Source organism: Agelaius phoeniceus, chromosome 3, assembly GCF_051311805.1.
Source record: "Agelaius phoeniceus isolate bAgePho1 chromosome 3, bAgePho1.hap1, whole genome shotgun sequence".
NCBI classification, from domain to species: domain Eukaryota; kingdom Metazoa; phylum Chordata; class Aves; order Passeriformes; family Icteridae; genus Agelaius; species Agelaius phoeniceus.
Genome location: NC_135267.1, coordinates 97,363,584 through 97,386,929, shown reverse-complemented (window position 1 = coordinate 97,386,929; position 23,346 = coordinate 97,363,584). Strand labels below are relative to the sequence as shown.

The following is a 23,346-nucleotide window of genomic DNA, read 5'->3' as shown; positions in this document are numbered from 1 at the left end:
GACCTAACCTTCACCATACTTTTTGTATGGGTAAGAGCTCAGTCTTCTCAGTTAGGTGCTTTCACCTAGCTGGGAACTTAGTGAGTAAAATACACTGAGGCTGTGCCTTTTGTGTGTGGCAGTATTAGTAAAGTCTTGATAAGTGCAGAATTAGAAAATGTAGCGTATGGCACTAATGGAATACCGTTTTCCACTAGGGATGACCCAAGATTTCCCACTGTCCGTGGTGTCCTGAGAAGAGGCATGACAGTTGAAGGGCTAAAACAGTTTATTGCTGCTCAGGTGGGTGTTTTCTTCTGATTCTTTGAATCTCCCTCAATAAGTTTCACAAATTTTTGTGAAGCTTCACTTAATGTACTTGTCACTGGGAGGTTTCTGCTTTTGAAGCTTTGCTACTTTGACATCTATTGCTTCAACAATGGTAGCACCTGTGAGTAGGTGTTGGCAAAATGGACTTGCAGTTTTCTTACTTGGAGAAGGTTTATTTTGCAAGCTCGAAAACTGTTTTTAATGAAAACAAACTATAGAGAGTTTTCAGTTTAAAGAACTTTGTTTTAAATTAGTCTAAGAGCTAGAATATTTATATTAATGTGGTATTGATTCGGATTTTTTTTATCCAGGGCTCCTCTCGATCTGTTGTGAATATGGAGTGGGATAAAATCTGGTCCTTTAACAAAAAGGTATGTGTTTAGTCGGATTTGATGCTACTCCTGATATCCTCTTTCTAGGATATGTAGAGAATCCAGCGTTCATTGGAGTGCTTATCACAACAAGTAGCAGTTGCAGTATGCTGCATCATTTGGCGCACTCTCAGGAAAATGGAATGTCCCCCCCTTCTAACCTGAAGAAGCACTAATCCTATTGATTCTCCTATACCAGTACTTACTTGCCTTCCTTAGTAGTACGGGAAAGGATAATGGTATTAATGCTGTAAATCTGATCTGAAAACTGCATTTCATTTTTCTGCTTTCAAGCTGCGAGCTATCTGTAAGAAGGTATTACTTAATGCTTTTTACCTTAGCATATAGCTTACAGTGCTATAAGCATACATAGCATAAGCTATCATTTTGCAGCTTCATAGCACAGTCGGACTTGCTTGTATAACAGGAGCTCTACAAACCCACTGAAAATGCATTATTCCTAGTTTTCAAAGGCTGCCCACCTCTGGTTTGGCTGATTTGTCAACATAAACACAAATTTTCCTCAATTTGGTTCATGTTGGCCATGTTTCCTTTCTGTGGCAAAAGGACGAACGCACTGCGTGCTCTGCCTGGGGAGATCAAGCCAGCACTGCTGGAATTTCTGACTGAATGGCAAATCAGGAATATTGCATCTTAACATGATGAGTTGCTTTTTGGCAGCAGATGCTTGGACACTATAATAAGGCGATTTGTTTTCATGAGGATTGCATATTTTGTGTGATTGTGGAAACACCTGTTATTTTGCATTGGTATTCCTGCTTGGTTTTGCTTAGATAGTACCCAGATCTGTTCACTTAAATAGGTTTTGCTTGTTTGGCATGTGTCTTGTAATTCTTCATGTATTTTGCATTTGATTTGCTACATACACGTAGGTTTTTAAATTGGTTCTTTCTGTTGCTGCATAAATATATTTATGACTAACAACTGATTTGAGGGGAAGAATCCACAATGGACTGTCAAGGCTCATTTTTTTTAATTGACTTTTAAAGTGAGTTTCTTAGACCTCTGACTCAGCTCCTTGTACAGCACCATATTTATTAGCCAGTTTTATTTACATGTGGCTGTGCAGATTGAAAGCTATCTGCAATATGAGAAAAACCAGTTGGCTGCTTACAGGTAATTCTGAGCTCAAAGACTTTATCAGTGTGACAACTCATATTTTATACATGATCCTGTAATTTTTAGCACCTGACAAGGGATTGCGAGTTTTAATGAATAAAATAAAGAGCCTGGTAATAACACTATAGAATCTGGTCATTTAATTATCAAAATTATGATATTAAATAATATAATACCCCTGCATTTTGAGATACATACACAAGTCCTTTTTCAAAGTCTATGTCTAACATTTAGGTGCCTGACTTCAGGGACTACTAACTAATAAAGTGTGTCTTCTTAAGAGTATATCATCATATCACTTTATTATATAATGTCAAGTAATTAGAAGCTAAATAATTTTCTCAAAAATATAGAAAAATATATAGCTGTGTAGCTTTTCATTTGAGCAGGAATAAACCAAGGAGAGCAAAAATTACTTCATATTTATAAAAGCAGGTGCTTTCCTTTGTGTCAGTTTCCAGTTACCCAGGTAGATCCTGGATATTCCTTTTGGCCTTAGATGAACTGCTTTACTTGAATTATGTATTTAAGTGCTTCTGAACAGTTTGACAAACCAGTATTTCAGGTATAAAAAATGCTGTGAGAAACTACAGCTGCTATGTTTGATAATGGGCAATAAAAATACAGGAAGACATCCTAGTGGTACCTTTTTCTTGCCAAACTCATGTTGTAGAAATCCGAATGAAGTAAATTTTATGTTATTGCCTTATTATAGTATCTGATGTGTCTGTAGTAAAATTGCAGACTTGATTGGTGCCTCCTCTACAGGCAGTTCTGTCACTGATTCTGCTGGAGTACTGGCCTGGAAAAAGAGTATGAGATCAGGTCTTGTGCTGCTGGAAAAAAGAACAAACTCCACTTAAAAATTGTTGCTTTAAATTTAGTTAATTAGAGAAAAAGCGATTCAGATGTAATAGCCTATGTGCACAGTAAAATTGTATCAGAGTACATTTTTTGTGTCTTCCCCATAATTTTGGTTACTTCTGCTGTCAGTAGTACCCAATCCAGTTTTTACTCAGAGTATTTTAATAAAGATTGGAAATTGTAAAGTATTACCATGATTTTCTCACTATTCTGTAGCTTTGGGTGAAAGTGACATTAAAGCAAACTTTGAAAAAATGCAGTAACATAAAGAATACCAGTTAATAATCTTTTTTTTTTGTGGTGATTGTTTTGTAAAGCATCTTTTTTTTTTGTCAGTGGCATATATTCATGATCCACCTCATTTGTTTTCTGTAGGTTATAGACCCAGTAGCACCTCGGTATACTGCTTTACTGAAAGATGCAGTGGTCCCAGTAAATATTCCTGAAGCTCAAGAGGAGATGAAAGAAGTGGCTAAACACCCAAAGGTTCTTGCTTTACTCTCTTAATTTTCTTGTACTGCAGCTCAGTAAGGTTGGGAAGTACCTTAGCATGAAACAGTCAGGAAGGGAGTCCTGGTTTTAGCTTGCTCAGATAGCTAATCTGATAGAGATCATCTATCCAAGGGGTACTTTTGTTTTGCCTCAAAATTGTCAAAAACTGTGCAACTGCTAAACATGTTTGCTCTTTTAAGAGGGAACTCTTTGTAATATAGAGTGCATATAAAAAGTGCTCTAAAAGGCCTCTCTGGGAGTTTTCAGAAGAGTGAGTCATTACAAGTCTGGAATGCTACTCAAGCTGGTTTTCCTATTGTTTGATGCTAACTTTCACAGAGGTTAAATATTACATTTTATTCAAGCTCTGTTTACTGTATAATACAGTAAACACTCTTTATCCATTAACAGTGAGGTGTTTTTTAAGTGATTTATAAAATCAGGTTTTATGTGGAGAGGTAACATTAACTTGTTGATTCTGTCAATCTCTGGATTTTTAATATGACTTTTAAATTTGTATAGCAAATAGCTCTTATCAAAAGGCAAAGAACTTGCTGATTTGATACTTTTAGTATCCAGTAAACAGAGTAATATCCCTTAATAGGGAAATGTGTTACTGATACAACTCTTTCTTGGTGCTACTAGTAACAAAGATACTTTCCTTTGAGTCAATTGTGCTGAAATGTCACTGAAAGCATCCGTTAACTTATATACACTTACACTGAGAAATGAGTGAATATTTGCTGAGGCTTTGCTTCATTTCTTTGTTTTGATTTTGTTGCTCTGAGTGCTCCTGTAGCCATTTCTTGTAACTGAGAGTTGGACATTGGGCCCCTCTTGCCCGTGGCTGATAACAAGGAATCAGGTTTTGAGCAGATGTGAGAGCTGTGACTCTTCAAGGCTCAAAGACACTGAAGTTTGGTCAGATACAAGCCAGCATATTAAAACATTGATAGTACCAGTAAATACTTCCTCCAGTATGTAATGAAATATATACTGACTTAAATAAACTAATAGAAAACTCCTGACCAGCTGAGAAAGTCTGAACTCACAGCTGTCGGCCTTTTTAGAAAATAGAAGTTTATCTCAATTGTTGAGATACTTTAAAGCTGAATATTTTATAAGTGATGTAGTTCTGGTTTCTGTCTTTACAAATCTATGCAGCTAAAAGAAGCTCCATATATAACCTTATAAAAAAGCAAAAATTAGAGTTCTGAAATTAGTTTTGAAGGGAATTTGCCTAGCAAAATGGGAACTTGAAGAAATTTGGGTTTACCTGTGAGATCCTAAAGATGCATGGATCTTGCAATGGAAATGGAATATGCTGTCAGTGGATTTTTTGGGTGAATTATCAGGGGAATGTGGACAATGCCTGTAAAGAAGAAACTGGAGAGAGCTGTGGAAAAACATTGTAGCTTTGCATTACTGTTATAGTCCATCTTCTGTCTTCATCTGCTGTCTTTGAAATGTAAACCATTATTCACAGAATGCTGATGTTGGTTTGAAGCCTGTGTGGTACAGCTCCAAAGTCCTCATTGAGGGCGCAGATGCAGAGACCCTGGTGGAGGGAGAGGTGGTTACATTCATAAATTGGGGCAATATCATCATCACCAAATTAAACAGGTAACCTGTACAGTGGCAGATGAAGTTAATTTTTGCTTTTCAGCTTTTTGTTGCCTTTTAACAGGAAGCTTGTAACAGTAAAGAATCAATGGTTGGCCGTATATGTCCAATCTATGAGTCTGTGTCTATAAATCTTTGAAATGCGCCATGAAACTGCATGTTAGCATAGGATGTATATTGCTGTAGATTCAGTTGGAAATCATTAGTCAGTCCTGATACTGCATGTCCCTCTCATCCAGTGCTCTCCATGATTCTGTGGCACTATTGCCACTGTAAAACAGCCTTTTCAGACAGAAAAAAACCACCTGGAATGTTAACAACTTTCACCCCATAACAAGTACTGCTTTTGCATACTGAGGAACTAAACCTGTCACAGTTTTAGTTGCACAGCTGCTGAGGTGGGAAGGGGGACCATTTAATGTCATCACAGTATTTTTGAAGGGGTTGTGTTGAGACAGTGCCAGAACGGAGTGAGCTCTGATAGAGAACATAAATACGCAAAGATTTTTCTCCCCATGCTTTTTACTCTATGTAGATATTTAAGACAACAAAATTAATGGAGAACTTAAATGGCAGTGAATGCACTCTTTCATTTTCTATGATCCGCTCTTCAAAATTAACTCTGAACACTTGTTTTTGCAGTATTGAATCAGAACTGATCATTTAGGCTGTACCATTATAATTTCTTTTTTCCTGTAGAAATTCAAGTGGAAAAATTGTGTCTATCAATGCCAAGTTGAACTTGGATAATAAGGACTTCAAAAAAACTACTAAGATCACTTGGTTGGCAGAAACTCCACGTGCACCCCTCATCCCAACTGTCTGTGTTAATTATGAGCATCTGATCACTAAGCCAGTTCTAGGTAAAGATGAAGACTTCAAGCAATATATCAACCGAAATAGCAAGGTGAGTTGTATTTTTGTCCCCTTTAATTCCACAAAACTTCATGTTGTTTGTTTTTTTTGTTTAATTCACTGTTTCTAGTTGTGGTTTTGAAAATAGAATTGGTTTTTTGTTAAACAGATAAATTGTGCTGGTGTATCTAGTTTCTGTGTTTCCATGTAACCTGTCATAATCTCAAAATTAAAATATGACTCTTGTTTATTCTCAGTTGTTACCAGGCTTTTACACATCTGAAACCAGTAGTTTGAGTTTTGTCTTGATACATTCTTATGATGTGGCATCTTCTTGCTAGTACTTGTTCTGCTGTTACTGGAATTAAGTAACATTTTGACACTTTGAAAAGGAGGAAATCACCTTCTACAACTCTATTTCTTGCTGTTCCTTTGCTCTGTTAGACATGGACTGATTTTTTTTAATACTTACAGCAAGAAGAGCTGATGCTGGGTGATCCATGCCTTAAGGAGTTAAAAAAAGGAGACATCATACAACTTCAGAGGAGAGGATTCTATATTTGTGATCAGCCCTATGAGCCAGTGAGGTAAGTTACCTGAGAATGGCCTAAATAGACTTCACAGAATTTGCTTTAGCTTATGGTGTTTTAGTGTTTTCACACACACACATTGGTAAGAGTAATGTCGTCTGCAAATATTTACTCATTACCATGATCTTTGTGAGGAATATCTCTGTGGACTGGCATGGCTTTTATTTTTTATTCCATTCCTGCCTCTTCAAACTGTCTTAAGCCAAGTATGTGGTACTTGAGGTGCACCCCAGCTAACCTGGACTTGGTAATGAGGTCATGGTTTTGTTGTGACTTGGAGTATAGAAATTAAATAGCAGTGCTACGGAATAAAACAGACATTTTTCCAATTAGGGCATGCATATACTACTTAATTGTAACACTTTCTTAGCAAGTTGTTGAAATATCTACAGGCAATTATAACATAAACATATAAATATTGTAACAAAAAGGAAAACGCGCATGTAAGAGGAATCATTGCAGATCCCCAATTATGTAAATGTAGATAACTACAGCTGTATATCAAATATAAGCTTGCAGTTGTGTGAAAGCATCTTTTAGAGAGAGTAGCCCATTTGTTTCAATAAATGTTTGATATTTATCTTTTATTTCCTTTACTGTTGTGTTTTCTATAAATCTTTTTATAGTCCTTACAGCTGTAAAGATGCCCCATGCATTTTGATTTACATCCCTGATGGACACACTAAAGAAATGCCAACATCTGGGTCAAAAGAGAAGACCAAAGCTGAAACTGCAAAGAAAGAGGTAAACTAGTGGTTTAGGAAAGTACCATAAAATGTGTGTGTGTGTGTGTATATATATATACTATATATATATAGTATATATATACTATACATCTCTTTCTATACGAGATTACATGCTGAATACTTGGTTTCTTTTTTTTTTTTTTTTTTTTTTTTTAGTCTAGTTCAGCTGTAAAAGGAAAATCTGCTCCAGCTGTTGGTCATACCTCTACTCCAGCCTGTGCTGAGTCATCTGAAGGTCACTTGATCATCTACAACAAGGTGGCTGCACAGGGTGATGTAGTTCGTGACTTGAAGGCTAAGAAGGCAGCAAAGGAAGATATTGATAAAGCTGTGAAACAACTGCTGGCCTTGAAAGCAGAATACAAAGAGAAGACAGGCCAGGAGTATAAGCCAGGAAATCCTCCAGTATCTGGAACTGCACAGTCATCAAAGCCTGAGACCTCTGGTACCTTGGACAGTAAAGCCCTGTATGATAAAGTAGCAGAACAAGGAGAAGTGGTCCGAAAACTGAAAGCTGAGAAAGCATCTAAGGTGATGATTAAAATAATCCTGTGGTTCTGTCTGGGTTTGCATAGCCCATTGTTCTCGCTCTGTGGAAGTGAATGGGTGCTTATGGATCTAGAGATTTTATAGTAGTCATCATTTGGACTGGACTTTGTTCTGTCAAGACTTGTGTTTCCCAAAACTTATTTCTTCAGTTAGATTTGCATGACCAAGTTTGTATTGGTGAATTCCCGTATTTCTTAGGCTGGTGCTCTGAAACATGGACCAAATTTACCCAACAGCAAGAGTTGATTAACTATCCAAATCAAGTCCTTGAGATTTAAATGCCTTGGCAATTTCTTCATTTCTTTAACTTGGTATGGTCAAATTATGTGACTTCACAGGATTGAATTGTTGCTGTTTAGACCTTGAAACAAAGCTCCAAAACCAGAAAGGAAAGATCCAAATGCCACAGATGTTTTTGAGAATCTTCCTGTCTGTAACTGTACATAGCAAACATAGCTGCTATTAGCTGTGTTATTTTCTTTCTTTTTAATGCAGAGCAAGAAGAGAGGGAAAATAACATAGTTTGCCCAGTGGTTAAATAATGTTGATAGTAGTAGTATCTTGATGGCACTATAAAATCGAAATAAATGAGAAGATCTAAATTAATTTATTATTATAATTTTACTTAGGACAGTTAGGGTTGTACATCACTTAAGAGGAGTTACTTTGTTAAAATAGGAAATTAGTAGAGAAAACTTCTCTGAATAACTCCACTAAGTACTTAGGAAAACTGAATAGTTGCACATAAACTGCAGGTCTTTTTATGAAAGTATTTATGCTATTCTTGAGAATCTTATCTCTCTATATCTTTGTTCCTCCCTCTTTCTGCCCCTTCCTTTCTTCTTTCAGGATGAGATAGGTGCTGCTGTGGAAGTCCTTTTATCCCTAAAGGCAGAATATAAACAACAGACAGGCCAGGAGTACAAGCCTGGAAGCCCACCCGTGGCCTTTGTCCCTCCTCAGTGTTCTCCTGTTCCCACTCCTCCATCCCCATGTCCAGTAGACAGCAAGGCTCTGTACAGCAGAGTAGCTCAACAAGGAGAAGTGGTCCGCAAGCTCAAATCGGAGAAAGCTTCAAAGGTGTTCTACCTGTGGATACTTCTGAGTGGAACAGTGTCTTCAATTTAGGCTAAAACCCAATGGCAGGTTTTGTGAAATTTGAGGAGCAGAATTTCTAAGCTAGTTCCATGAAGTGCTTTCCCAAATTCTCTTAAGCTGATATATGGCTGACTGCATGAGTTATGTGTTAGTGCATGGAAAATAAATAAGTTCATTTTTTAGTCATACAAGAAAAGTGAAGCAGAATATAGGCAGTAACTTGGAAGAAGGGCTGTAACTTGGAGCCAGAATGGCAGCAATAAATTTGGGAATTACCTGATCATGACCAAAGAACCATTATTTATTCAGAGTCTGTGTATTTGCTGCTATTCTCCAGTGTGCAGCTCATGTACTGCTATAATTGGAGGGGACTAAGCCACCTAAATCGGAGGCTTTTATGGCACAGAAATCAGCCCTTACCTACACTACCTGATTTGGTCCTTTGGTATACAACTTGTCGGTATTCTGGCTAAATTTTACCACAGAACTTAGTAATAACAACTTATACTCACAGGATAGCTCTAGAAGTTTTACTGCAACAGCTGTGTTAGTGCCATTCTAGAAAAGCTTGTGTTATCTCAGCTATTGTGTTACACCTCTACCCTTATTTCTACCCTTATCTGCAACTGCTGTTTTTTCTCTCTTGCTTCAGGAACAAATAGATGAGGCTGTGAAAATTCTTTTAAACCTAAAAGCAGAATATAAACAAAAGACAGGTCAAGAGTACAAGCCTGGAAATCCACCCTCAACGCCTCCTTGTCTATCTTCTACTGCACTTCCATCTCCTGTCTGCTGCAGTAACTTGGCAAGCTGTAGCTTAGTGGATGGCAAAGCACTTTATGATACTGTAGCTGAGCAAGGGGAAGTGGTTCGCAGACTCAAGGCAGAGAAAGCTTCCAAGGTACAACAGGCATTAGAGTGAGCAATTGTAATTGTAATCACATTTGGCCACTGGGGGGAAATCTTTCACCAAGTAGTGATCAAGCTCCCCTATGTCCAGGTCATGCATGCTCTGATAATGCCAAACAGAACTGTTCTGGTGCTGGATACTTTCCTGACTCAGATATACAAAGTCAAACTTAACCTCTCATATCTAGGTGAATAGGCACGGGCATGGCAGATATTGATCCTGCAGAAGTGTTTAATGTATTTTACTGTCCCTTGCTGTATTTGGGACGAGTGACTGTTCAACTATCTAGTGTGCTGCAGCAATAGCAAGACCTTTCAAAATGAGACAGATTCAGTGATGGTTGTGGAAAAGAACACGAGACAAACAGGCAGCTTTTTAGATGCTTCTGGGGGGCAGGGGGGTTTCTGCCTGTATTTCCACCTTGCAAAATTGGTTTTGGTGTTGGGTTGTTTTTGGGGGGCTTTTTTGTTGGTTGGTTAGGTTGGTTTTGTAGCCTCATAATCAATGCTTCTGGCCAGTTCTCTCCTTAATTCTCACCAGTAAATCTTGCTATTTATCCTCCACACAGGATCAAATAGATGAAGCAGTAAAACTCCTTCTTTCTCTAAAAGCTGACTACAAGGAAAAGACTGGGCAGGAGTACAAGCCAGGACACCCACCAGCAGCTCAGGGGGCTTTGCCTCAGACATCAAACACAGTACCGGGTGGTCCAGACACTCCTGAAGCTAAAGCCCTGTTTAGCAAAGTAGCTCTTCAAGGAGATGAAGTTAGGAAATTAAAAGCAGAAAAAGCAGACAAGGTAATAACATATACACTGTAGTGTAAAAATGTAATATATGTATTTAAATCTAAAACTATCTTTGAAATTCAGTGTGATTATGGGAATTAAAAATGTAAAAAAATTTACACCTTTAAAATACGCAGCGTTTAAATTCTGAGATCTGAAACATTCTCTTTAAATTAAATATGCTGTCAGGTATGATCCTATAAAATGTAAGCACATTAAAGTTAGGTACTGGCTTATGCAGATTTTTCTGCCAACAGTCAGTGAATGTCCATAAAGCCATATAGATTTTTTTTTAATAGAGCTATATTATTCCAGTGATTTCTCTATAATTTTCTACTTTTTTTTTCAAGGAAAAGATAGATGTGGCTGTTAAAGAACTTCTTCAACTGAAGGCCCAGTATAAGTCTGTTGCAGGAGTTGACTATAAACCAGTGTCTGCTAGTGGTGTAGATGACAAAGACAAAAAGAAGAAAGAGAAGGAGAACAAGTCTGAAAAGCAGAGTAAGCAACAGAAACATAACGATGGCCCCAAAAAAGAACCTTTGCAAGGACAGAGTGGGAATGAGCGCTCCTCAGATGGATCGGGAGAGGGCCAAGGCCCTAAGAAACAAACCAGGTAAAGATGCAATCTTTAATCTTTTTGGATAGAACCATCAACTGTCTACCTCTGTTCAGATTTAGAGTGTGATACATTTCTCATTTCACTTGAAAGTGTGTACATTTGTAAAATAACTGTATTGATTTTCATATTCAGGATTGAGCCAAAACCAAGTTACCAAAGTTTATTTAGTGTCAGTTGTACTTCAGCATCCTGTATTGTTACTGTCACTGGGAATTTTTTGTGCTTATTATTTGCTTCTGTAAATGTGCTGCCGTTCTTGCTGAAAGTTTAGAGGTCTTTTTACAGCATGTATTATGCATCACTATGTATTTACTGCTTCATATACATAAACAATATATTAGAGACAAGAAATGCAGTTATTTTGTATAGAAATAATGCCAGAAAAAATGTATTTCCCTCCTTGAAAACCTCTCTGTTTGTAGAGATGTAAAACTTTTACTTTTGTGTTCTATCATTTGAATCTGGTGAGTTTAACCTTCTTTAGAATCCTGTACGTTTATTGGTTATCCTTATTTTGAGGTAAGTCAGTTTTCTGTCTCAAACAGTGTGACTGACCATTCACATGAATGGTGAATTTGAGTTGCAGGTGAATGGTGAAGTTGAGTCTTTCCTGAAATTTTAGCTACTGGCTAGGTAGGAAATGTTTAAAATAAAGAGAAAAACTGCTTACTCACAGGTTAATCTTAATTTCTTACTGGACTGCTTACTGGTGGTTGGGTTTTTTAATGTGTTGCTGTGAGGTTCTTTGATACAGCCGTAGTGAGAATTAGAAGTATTCAAACCATACTAAATAATTGGAACTGTTCTTTAAATATTAATATTAAATATTCTTGTTAGGATAAGGAAATACTAGCAACTCCCACCAGCCAAAACTTAGTCTTTTGATGTAAAACTAAAACATTCTCTTCCACCTTATTATTCCTGCCCCAAAAGAGAAGAGAAAGAAAAGGGTTTGGATAAGTTTCATGGCTAAATGCTGAATGGTTCTTTTGTCATACCATAGGCTGGGTCTAGAAGCTAAAAAAGAAGAAAATCTTTCAGAGTGGTTCTCTCAGGTAAGTGCACATCAGTTTTATTTGATTGTTTCATTCTGTTATAAATCAATGTGTGTTTGGGATTTACATCCTTCTGATTGAGGTTTTTTTTTTTCAATACAAAGCAAAGTATTTGCTCTTTTCTATGTCTTATGTTATCATGGTCTTAAACAGAAATGCCTTGGAGTGAAAACCTGAATAAATTTAATAAGCTGTAAAAAGGGTGAGTGTCAACCACCCAACCTTATTATATATAATACATATGGTTTCCTTGTTTCATACCTGAATTCCTCTTTTGTTAAGAGTAAAAAACTTAGTTGAAATTATAGGAATTTCACAGACTTGAAAGTTTTATTTCAGCTCCAGGTGATGCATAACAGAAGTGAATATCTGTTGCTACTTAACAATTTTGCTAGCTTCTGAGATTGCAAACAACACATGTCAAGATGATTAGTTTTGATTAGTCTTGTTATGAGAGATTGTAAGTAGCTGTCAGTGGTGTACATTTCCTGTCAGTAGTATAATTTTTGCCTGTACTCCAAGAAATAAAAGTCTCTTCTGACATGAGCTGGAGACATTTCTTACAGAAGTGTTTTTGTTCCCGGAAAGCAGGTATAGTCTCTTACTTGGGTTCATGAAACTCAGTTTTAGTTAAGTGTTTACAGTATTCAGACCTATCATTAAGCTTAATGTTCCTGGTTAACCTTCTCTCGGTAACACAAATGACCCTAAAGTATATCTTAGCTGCTAACAATTTGAGCAGTTTTAAGTAGGAGATTCTCTTGAGTTGCATGACGCACACTTGGGTTACTGAATGTTCTCTATGCACAAACTGAAACTACAGCCTCTGATTAATCTTTTGCAAGGTGATCACAAAATCAGAGATGATTGAATACTACGATGTCAGTGGGTGTTACATTCTTCGTCCTTGGGCTCATGCTATTTGGGAAGCCATCAAAGACTTCTTTGATGCAGAGATCAAGAAACTTGGAGTGGAAAACTGCTACTTCCCCATGTTTGTGTCCCAGGCTGCCTTAGAGACGGAGAAGTCTCATATTGCTGACTTTGCTCCTGAGGTACACTTCAAAACTTCATTTTAATCTGACTGTAAGAAAACCCAACCACTTAGTCTGCAGCTGGGTATAAAGTAAGTTTGGGGTTAGAATACATTTTCCCAAACTTGTTTTTTATTTTCTCCTTTTTTTAGGTTGCTTGGGTCACAAGATCTGGGAAAACAGAACTGGCTGAACCAATTGCTATACGTCCCACAAGTGAAACAGGTGAGTCTCTTTTCATGTAGTTTGGCTGTAAACTTATATGAGAAGTTCTATATATAGTGTAGCTGGTAGACAGAAGAGTCCCTTCTGAAAAGTGGAAGCCCCCATTTTTCAGAATATTTTCTGTAACTCCTTAGGAAAATTTCTTAATCTTGTTGCTGCTCATAGCAAATCCACATTATGTGTTTCCTTAAATAGACATTATTAGGAAATGCATACTTTTTCTGGATTTTTTTGTTAATATCCTGAAGACTGACTTACTTTGTCTGAAAACACATTTGATTATTTGGTTTATAGTGTTTATAAGAAATTTTTTTCAACTCATGATTCACTTCAGTTTTGCATGTGTTTTGACTGTAGCTGTTCCTCTGAGTAATTTAAACAAGCATTTTAAGACCGAAGGCTGGATGAGTTTTTAATTGAGTCAGGTGTAGCATAGCATCCTGAAATCTTGAGGTCAGGGAGTTCCTATTTGTGAGCCCAGGTGTATTTACCATACTGTAAGCCAGCAATTCAAACCCAGTGTCATTAAATAATAAGCTTTGGATTGTACTTTGACCAGCAGCAACCAAGCTCTTTTGCAGAGACTTTGGATGAAGTGGAAGTACTCTGGTGAAAATATTATGTATTAAGACAAAATAATCTATTTTAAAGGAACTGAAACATGAAAGCATAATTCTCACAGAAGAGAATGTTAAGCTTATATGTAGCAAAAGAAAAAGTTTGACATAAATGTCTTTATTGTGTGGAGACTCAAAGCTGCTTTCTTTTTACAGTAATGTATCCTTCCTATGCAAAGTGGGTGCAGTCACACAGGGATCTTCCTATCAAGCTTAATCAGTGGTGCAGTGTTGTGGTATGTGTACACAATTCCTGAGTACCTCTTCTTATCACAAGTGCAGTGTAGGACAGTTATTCTCTGTGGACATGGCATGATCACAGCACATATTTCAAAGCAAAATTGTTACCATGGTTTATGTGATATGTTTTCCTCGGTGTTTCTAATAAAACATTCTTTATCAATGGTTGATTGTATTAAGTAGAAATCTGACTAGTTGGCTTTTTTATCTTTATTGAAGGTTTTCTAATACTTGCTTATAAACATTATTTGTAACAATAATTTGACACTTCATAGTGTTAATTTTTTTTTGCTTCTGCCCCTCCAGCGCTGGGAGTTCAAACATCCCCAGCCTTTCCTTCGCACTCGTGAGTTCCTTTGGCAGGAGGGTCACACAGCATTTGCAACATATGAAGAAGCAGCAGAGGAGGTAAAAACAAATGCACTGGTGCTTCCCCTTTCAGGAAGTTACCTTACTCCATAGCAACACAAACAAATCTTTGTACTGAGATCTCAAGGATATCTATTTTTGAGCGCCCTTGTGAAAAATGCCAAGTTTATCAGAACCAATTTTTTTTCTCAGATGTAACCCATTTCTGATGCTTCATTCTCTACAAACAATATGGGGAGTTTGAAGAGTGTGATATATAGTGTGTGCTTACCTTAAAATGATTTTTCTTAAAAATACTTAAAAACCAGTTTTCCTTAAAAATTTAAATAATGCATCCACGTGTTTACTGCTAGAAGTTTTAAAACTTCTTTGTCCAGTTTTAAAACTTTTTTCTTCTTTTCTTTCATGACTTATAGTTGTTGCTTTTTGATTCAGGGAAAATAACATCCAAAGTTTGAAGTAATTGAAAAAATCTTAGTTTCTAAACATAGTTTTGAGAAAGTGTTAAATCTTAGAGATTTCAGACTCTGTCACATAAAAATATTTCAAGATTTAACAAATGCTAAATACTGAGTAATTCTGAAGATCGTTTGTTTATCATAGGTGCTGCAGATACTTGATCTCTATGCTCGGGTGTATGAGGATCTCTTGGCAATACCTGTTGTGAAAGGAAGAAAGACAGAGAAGGAGAAGTTTGCTGGGGGGGATTATACAACCACTTTAGAGGCATTTATATCTGCCAGTGGAAGAGCTATCCAGGTATTTACTTTAATATTATTATTATTGTTGTTGTTGTTATTGTTATTGTTATTCTATAATATAATAATATAATAATTATTATTTTTCTCATTAAATATAGGAAGATTAAATATTTAAACTGATGCTGGATAGACTTAACTTTCCATTGAATAGAATTTTCTGTGTGCATCTATTTCAGGGAGCAACATCACATCATTTAGGGCAGAATTTCTCAAAGATGTTTGAAATTGTGTTTGAAGACCCTAAGAAGCCAGGAGAAAAACAGTTTGCTTATCAGAATTCCTGGGGCATTACAACTCGGACTATTGGCGTAATGACAATGATTCATGGAGATAACATGGGATTGGTACTCCCACCTCGTGTAGCCTGTATTCAGGTGTGTAAAAATGCCTTAAACTGCTTTCGTTTCCTTTCTTGTCTTGGAATTCATAAGTATTTCATGTCAGGCAGCTGAAAGACTTAATATAGGATGGAGCTGTCTAGTTACAGAGTAGCTGTGTGAAGTTAATACAAGTCATTAGGATACTTGTGGTGGACCAGTCCCCTTTGATAGTTCATCCATTTGAAGTAATGTTATCTGTGCCATTAGTATAAAAAGTGAAATGTGTCCTTCATTTCTGAGAGCATGAAGGAAATTACTGGAACAGAGGGCCACAATATTGGTTTCAAGTTTTTTATAACTATGAGCTAATTTTTTTTGTTGCATAAGGTACATGTCCTGTTCTATTGCAGGTTGTAATTATTCCCTGTGGTATCACAAATTCCCTTTCTGAAGAGGACAGGGAGGCTCTGTTGAAGAAATGTAATGAATATCGTAGCAGGCTGCTTGCTGTCAACATCCGTGTCCGGGCTGATTTAAGAGACAACTACTCACCTGGCTGGAAGTTCAACCACTGGGAACTTAAGGTACTTTTCTTTCCAGGAGGGGTTTTGAAGCCTAGGTGAGGGGAATATATGAGGTATGCTATGTGTGCCCTCTGTTCTGAAAGCAGATGTGTTCTGTAAATTAAAATCTGCTGCCTGATAATCAGTGATCACTTTACTGAATAAATGAAGGAAAGGTGTTTTCAAAGACTTGTTCTGTTTGCTAGGATTTGCATGTCATTAAGGATTTTTAAACCTCCAGGGCTCTACTTATATACCTAGAAATTTAAATTAGGAGCATAAATTACTTGCATTTTTAGAAATGTGTACTAATACCTCAGTGTGTCCTGACTCACAGCAGAGCCTTCTGTGCATACAGCAGAACAGAGAAGATAAACCTACAGTGTCAGAAAAGAAAGGAGCAATTTTTTTGTTTCAATATTACCATGTTCCCCTCATATAGCACTTGAGAGGAGCAGTTCTGCTTCCTCTAATATAAGAGGCTTTTATAAAACAGAAATAGTGAGCAGAATAAAACAGCGGTAGTAATGGTAATTAAAAATTGAATGACATGTTGAGTGTTGGTTTGGAATTTTATTTTTTTTCTGAATTGAAAATCAGTTTCAATATGTTAATCTTCCAAGTAACCTGATAGAAGTGACCCAAATTGTTCAAAATTCCTGTTGTCTCAAAGTTCTCTTCCCTTTGTGTAACCTTTTTTTTAAACGGATCTCTAGTACTGTGAAGCTATGTTGGAAAACTTTCTAAATAAAATTAGGTTTTTTAAGAAGGTACACAGCACAGGGTAAACTTGATGTTTTTCACAAAATCTAGTGATGTGTCCAGTATAATACCTAAACTACAACTTCAGGCTCATTGCAGGAACAATACATTCCTTTTATTGAGTGTATAAGGAATTTTGTAGGGTAAAAAATACAAAGGTACTGGAATAAGAAGTAAAAGAATTAATTGGAAAATATTTTGCCTTATGCACTTGTCAGTGTACTAGACTTCTGATGTTACTTCCTAAAAGAACCAAGTCAGTGGTACTTCTTTTGTATTGTCTGGTATTAGTTCCACTGCTTTCTTGGGAAATCTTCCTAAGGGAGCATGAACTATTCTTTCACTTAGTAATATTACAATTAGAAGTACTGGATACTCCCTTCCCAGTTTTTATTATGGAAACAATGCTTTGTGGGCGTAAACTAGAATGTTCAGTTTGAATTGCTTGTTAATAACAGTTTTGAGTAGCTCTTTATGTAGTAGATAGTAGATGTAGTAGTAGATAGTTCATTGATCAGATGGATTTTACTGTATTATTCACCTTTTTAGCATAATTAAGGTAGTGGAAGCAGAGGGAGTATAGGGAATCACTTGGAAGCTGTGAACCTGAGGAGATTCCAGAGTACACAGTGCATAGAAAGCTTGGTACAGGTTTTGATTCTCCTGTTCATCTTTTGAACACTGTGGAATGGTTTTAGATTATAAACCTACTGATTCAATTTCCTTGAGGGAGAGGGGGGGAGCAATCCTCCAAAACGTATTTTTATTCACTCTTTTCATTTCCTGTGGAAGAATGTGTACCCTCTGGGATACATGTTGGGATGCAGAGAAAATAAGTTACACAGTAGACTTTTAACTGACTCTTTTCAGTAACATGGAAAATCTTTTTGCCTGATGGTGTAAGGGGGATGAGAAATTACATCTTACCACCAAAGTTTATCAACTTTGATATGATAAACTTTGATAAACTCTGAATTACTTGAAATTACTTGCTTTGCTAAAACAATTAGCTGTTTGTAGTCAAATATTCAATGCAATTAATGTTGATATTAGGACTGTAATTAACAGAACTTTTGCTGTTTGCTGTTAAAACAATACCTGTTGAATGCTATTGAAAGCATTCTTTGAAAACAGAATTAAATGTGTTATTGGGTGAACTAGAACATTATAATTGCTGTGGAAGTCTTAATTGTTCAGACTTAAAAAATCTGATTTGCAGTATGTGGGAAAACTTAGTGCAGTTTCAGCAGTGATTTAGTATTACTTGCATGCTGGCACTGATGCAGTCTCCAAGCTAGTGAAGCAGGGTAGAATGCACAAGTGAAGAGAATGTGGGTGGGAAATACAGAAATTCATTAAAGCTTTGGAATATATAGTGATTTTTTTTTCCAAAGAAACTTAAATGTATCAAGTGAGTCTATATTAAGACTGGACTTTAAAACAAACAAAAAGCTACAGAGAGAAAATGAACTATTGTGAGAATTACTTCCTCATCCTAACTACTAATTCTTTTTTTCCACAAAGGGTGTCCCAGTCAGAGTTGAAGTGGGACCACGAGACATGAAGAGCCAACAGTTTGTAGCTGTTAGAAGAGACACGGGGCAGAAGCTGACATTGTCTGAACATGAAGCAGAAGAGAAACTTGAACAGATCTTGGAGGAGATCCATGCAAACCTTTACAGCAGGTAAACTAAGAGTTACAGTAAATGGCTCTGATAATCATAGATGCCCTTCATTTGTCAGAAGAACTTCTCACATTAATGGTTTATCTGTGGGGAAGGGCAGGTTAGGGTCATCTTCCTGTTTGTGTTGTATAATTTTCTGCCTCTTAAACTCCTTCACATTCAGCGATAGGAGCTGCCTGTTGTTCTTAAGAAACAGAAGGTAAAAGGTTGTGAACTTACTTTAAAAAATACATCCATGAGTTCACATGTATTATTAATAAATAGATACACCATAAACACACCATAAATAGATGTGACCCATTGGTCATTATGTGACCAGTGACCTTAACACTGCCCAAGGAAGGGCAGCAGAGCTGGTGAAGGGTGTAGAGCACAAATGCTGTGAGGAGTGGCTGAGGGAGTGGAGGGATGTTTCTTCTGGAGAAAAGGAAGTTCAGGGGGGACCTTATCATTCTCTACAACTACCTGGAATGAGGGTGTAGTCAGGTGAGAGTTGGTCTCTTCTTCCAGGTAACATGTGACAGAATAAGAGGAAATGATCTCAGGTTGAGCCAGGGGAGGTTTAGATTGGGCATTGGAAAAAATTTATCCACTGCAACTGTGGCCAAGCATTGAAACAGGCTGCCCAGTGCAGTCATGGAATACTCATCCATGGAAGTGTTCAGAAAACATATAAATGTGCTTATGGACATGGTTTAGTGGTGGGCCTGGCAGTGTTGGCTTAGTGGATGAACTCAATGATCTTAGAGGTCTTTTCTGGCCTAAATAATTCTATGATCCTATATACAGGACTCCTTTGTGAAAGATGCTTTTGGTGCAGAATTTTGAAAGACACAAAGCTGTCCAAGTAACTTCAATAGCTGAAGTTCTGTGTCCAGAAGTGCATTTTAAGACCCTATTGATCTTCACAGGATTGCTTTCTTGTAAGCAATCAAATACTTTTGAAACTATTTTTTGCCCTTATTGCAAATGCCAAAATCCCTCACAGGTCTTCACTGCAGATTGTTGTTCGTAAGTCCACTGAGAAGAACAGGGTGTTGACATGACACTGTGGCAGATGAGCTTTTCTATTTCCTTCTCTAAAGGAAGTGATAAAAATTGTTTACAGGCAGAATATTTTTACCTAGTTCAAAAGCATCTTGTGATTTAGGTTTAGAAGATAATTTTAAAAGCAAAATATACATCTATAGTATTTATTTCTGTCTGCTTCAGGTCAGTGTTTAACTGATGGGCACAACAGTGTGAATGAGCACAGTGAAATGTGTGGCAGCCCATCAGCAATTAATCAACATTTTACCTCCTTGAGGATCAGTAGTAGAAAGACATAACCTGATTGGGAAGATTCTAATGAATATATAGCTCTTTTTGTTACCTTTTGTTTTTACTGGCTCTGAAAACTCAGCTCATTGGGCTAGTGAGTTTGCATGAATAAATCTGCCATGCCTGAATTTTTTTCCTTTTCTTAGAGCATCCGAGGACCTAAAAAGTCATATGGTGGTGGCTAGTAATATGGAGGACTTTCAAAAAGAGCTTGATTCAGGAAAGGTAAGGGGATTTACCACTTCTATTCTTATGCTTCACACCCTTTTGATCCATTAAAAATAATGGTTTTATCAGAATATGCTTGTAAGAGAGAGTAATGTAAACATTTCATTCAGGTTACAATAACCTCACTGTCATTATTCTAATGCAGTGACAAAACACTTACTGAGTCTCATATAAGGGTCCAGGTAAGAGTTTAAAGTACAAGCTATTTACGTCAAGGAAGTTTTACCTTTATGACCTGAGTAGAAGCTATTGAGTTCATTAAGAATTACTGCAAGTCAGTAACCTCCTTGGATTTATAGTAAAAATAACCCGTCACATGGATGAGTGAGCTCTACTAATCTAAACATCTGTGAAAAGGTATTGAAGTTTAGATGAGAGATTAAGTCTTCAGCACAGAATTGAGCTGCTGTTTCTTTTACAAAGAACTGGTGAGAGAAATTTTTAACCCTGAAATTCTGTCACAGATCAGGTTGGGAAATTGTTTATGTGTTTGGATTAGTGTGTTCAAGAGGTAGGATCCCCAACATTAGTTAGTAAGGTTGTGTATTTTATAGAGAGAGATCAGGGGGTTGTGTACCAGTTAGATCCACTCTGAAAATTTCAAAATTCCTGGTGAAAAATGTGCAAGTCCCAAGAATCTATAAATACTCTGTTAAACTTCAAAAATAATTTTAAGTTATTCCTGGTTAGGCTTGACCTTCCATTATACTATTTTCTTTTATTTCTATTGCACTTAAATTCAATTTAGAACAATATTTAAAGGAATAATGATGAACTTCAGAGGAGGGACTGATTTAGCAATGTCCAGCACTCACTGTTGTGTGCAGCTAGATTCTAGATATGACAAAGAGAATTAAGCTGTTTTTATAATGCTTAGAATTCTAATGTAATCTAAATGTAGTTAAGCTTGGAAATGTGAACAAATAATACTATATTCCATGTTGGACACTTCTACTGTTTTGGTACTTAGGTTATGTGAATTTATTATGAGCTGTATATCTGAATTGAAAAAAAAAAATTGAAAAAATCTGCCATTTGGTGTTTGTTTCACTCTCTACCTATTTTTGTTGTATTAACATAATTTTATAGCATATGTATTCTGAATTACTTGAAATTGCACTCTATTAGCACTGACTACTGTTTAGAACGAAAATTTTTAAGATTAAATAAGTGTTCCTGTTTAATTCCTGCTGCTGTTTTTCCCTTAATGGAATTGCAGACTCTTAACTCTTTAAAAATGTGGACTGTTTTTCATTTCACTAACAATAGATTAATGCAAGAACAGTGTAGTAGAGTGGTAATAGTTCCTTTTTTTCAGTTACAAGAAAGTGAAGCAATAAAGTGAAGTCTACTAAAGGTGTGTTCCAGTTAATGACAAATTGAGAATTTTGCAGTAAGAATGTAAATTAGGTGAAAGAAAGATGCACTAAGTAAACCTTATTCACAGTTTGGATAGAATTAAAATGAATGAAGGCTGAATTTAGTAGCTGAGGTTGCCCTCAGCTATCAGCATTTCATTAGTGTTCAAATGTTTGTAGGGGGTGTCTTTTTAAGAATAATGCTACCTCTAGGTAGCAAGCTGAATTTTCTCTGTGGAAGTCCATTAAAAATAAAAAAAAAAAATCAGTAAAATTGAATATGAAACTAGGGGCAAGAGATCTGCTCCAATAGCTAAGAGTAGTACAGAGAGGAGTGTGTGACATTTATTATTTCAGCCTTACTCTCTCAATTTTCTTCAGTTAAGCTAAGTGAAGGAAAGAGCAGGAGGCTGCACACCCACCCCCATGGCCCCCCAGAGAAATGTGCTGTTGGCAGTTCTGTTTTCTTCAAATAATGTATGCTCAGAAAAAATGAAAATTCATAGTAATGGAATTAAAATGGGAACTTTTTTAGGGCACTGTCTTACAGTGTATAAGGTGAGCATTTGCTCAGTAGTTTGAAAATTTTAAACTTTTCCTGAAAAACAGAACATCTGATAAAAAAAGAGTGTTTATACTTTGCACAGAAGAAAGATGTATTTGGTTAAAAAAAAAAGATTTAAATTTAAATGGTGCTTTGGGTTTGTGTAGTATTTTCCATACTGCACTGTGGAGGGATGACTGTGCTTATCTATTGCTCTGATGAAAAAGAGCTATTAAAATTCAGTTGTAGCAATTGGAACTTTTCCCAGTTTGAGATCTGTGTATGAGATCTGAAGGTTTAGGAATCTTCCAGAGACAAAGATGATTTTTCTACATGTATAACTGTTGGGTTTTTCTCTCTCCCCTCCTCTCCTCCCTTCAGATTGTACAAATCCCTTTCTGTGGGGAAATTGAGTGCGAGGATTGGATCAAGAAGACCACTGCCAGGTAAAATATAACTGAGGGTATATACCAAGATCAAAATCAAAATGGTTTGAATACAAAACAGATATGCAAGATGCCTTTGGGTATAACACTTATGTACAGACTCCTGCTGTCCTGCAAAATTCAATATATTTACTTCCTTAGCTCTGGAACTTTGAGAATAATTAATGCAGTTTTAAGATTTATGTATAAATCACTTATGTAAAAAAACACTTTATTGCACTTTTATTTTTTAATAGAAATATTTATTTATGAATATATTTATTTATTAATATCCTTTTATTTCAGGGATCAAGATCTTGAGCCTGGTGCTCCATCCATGGGAGCAAAAAGCCTCTGCATACCTTTCCAGCCACTCCGTGAACTCCAGCCTGGAGCAAGATGTGTGTGCGGCAAAAACCCTGCCAAGTTCTACACCCTCTTTGGTCGTAGTTACTAAATCACTAGTGAAAGAACCTTCTCCTTTATCTGTGAATTGAACTTTTTTTAACAAGACTGAAATAGCCCCTTAAACTTCAATCAGTTTTGTGACCTTTTTAAATAATTCAAAGACAAAGCCATAAACCATAACCCGGCTCCCCAATGGTCAGTCTTAGGCTAGCAGTAATTCACAGACTTTTCTGTAAACATCTCCAATAAAATAAAGATGTATTGTGAGCTGTAACATGCTGTGATGGGTTTTTTCTGTGTTGCCCAGTAGGGAGGAATAGGTATCCTTTGCTCATGGTTTTTTTTCTGGTTTGGTGCATGTATTTCCTTGTACATTGAGAAAATGCTTGAAAGGTTGGAGAGAATGCCATAAAAACTACAGTACAGTTCAGCGTGCTGACATCTACTTTCTAGATAAAACACCTGCTTTTTATTTT

At 36.5% G+C, this 23,346-nt stretch overlaps 1 protein-coding gene across 6 annotated transcripts in view; it reads left to right on the top strand.

The window, feature by feature from the left end:
- The window catches only part of EPRS1 (glutamyl-prolyl-tRNA synthetase 1), a 37,411-nt gene extending 14,267 nt beyond the window's left edge, over positions 1-23,144 (top strand). Inside the window, exons 11-35 of one of the 6 annotated variants that reach the window (XM_054628610.2) lie at positions 198-282; positions 621-680; positions 975-995; positions 3,060-3,170; positions 4,663-4,799; positions 5,499-5,706; positions 6,129-6,241; positions 6,871-6,988; positions 7,147-7,521; positions 8,389-8,619; positions 9,290-9,538; positions 10,116-10,346; positions 10,685-10,950; positions 11,960-12,011; positions 12,857-13,066; positions 13,198-13,270; positions 14,044-14,123; positions 14,434-14,535; positions 15,100-15,255; positions 15,434-15,631; positions 15,988-16,161; positions 18,427-18,587; positions 20,054-20,132; positions 22,419-22,483; positions 22,769-23,144. In XM_054628610.2, the coding sequence (XP_054484585.2) occupies positions 198-282; positions 621-680; positions 975-995; positions 3,060-3,170; positions 4,663-4,799; positions 5,499-5,706; positions 6,129-6,241; positions 6,871-6,988; positions 7,147-7,521; positions 8,389-8,619; positions 9,290-9,538; positions 10,116-10,346; positions 10,685-10,950; positions 11,960-12,011; positions 12,857-13,066; positions 13,198-13,270; positions 14,044-14,123; positions 14,434-14,535; positions 15,100-15,255; positions 15,434-15,631; positions 15,988-16,161; positions 18,427-18,587; positions 20,054-20,132; positions 22,419-22,483; positions 22,769-22,919 (3,706 nt within the window). In that variant the 3' untranslated portion in view covers positions 22,920-23,144. The remainder of the gene's footprint in view (positions 1-197; positions 283-620; positions 681-974; positions 996-3,059; positions 3,171-4,662; positions 4,800-5,498; positions 5,707-6,128; positions 6,242-6,870; positions 6,989-7,146; positions 7,522-8,388; positions 8,620-9,289; positions 9,539-10,115; positions 10,347-10,684; positions 10,951-11,959; positions 12,012-12,856; positions 13,067-13,197; positions 13,271-14,043; positions 14,124-14,433; positions 14,536-15,099; positions 15,256-15,433; positions 15,632-15,987; positions 16,162-18,426; positions 18,588-20,053; positions 20,133-22,418; positions 22,484-22,768) is intronic. The other 5 variants (XM_054628611.2, XM_077175930.1, XM_054628612.2 and 2 more) reach the window with 5 other exon arrangements.
- The last annotated feature ends 202 nt before the right edge of the window (positions 23,145-23,346 follow it).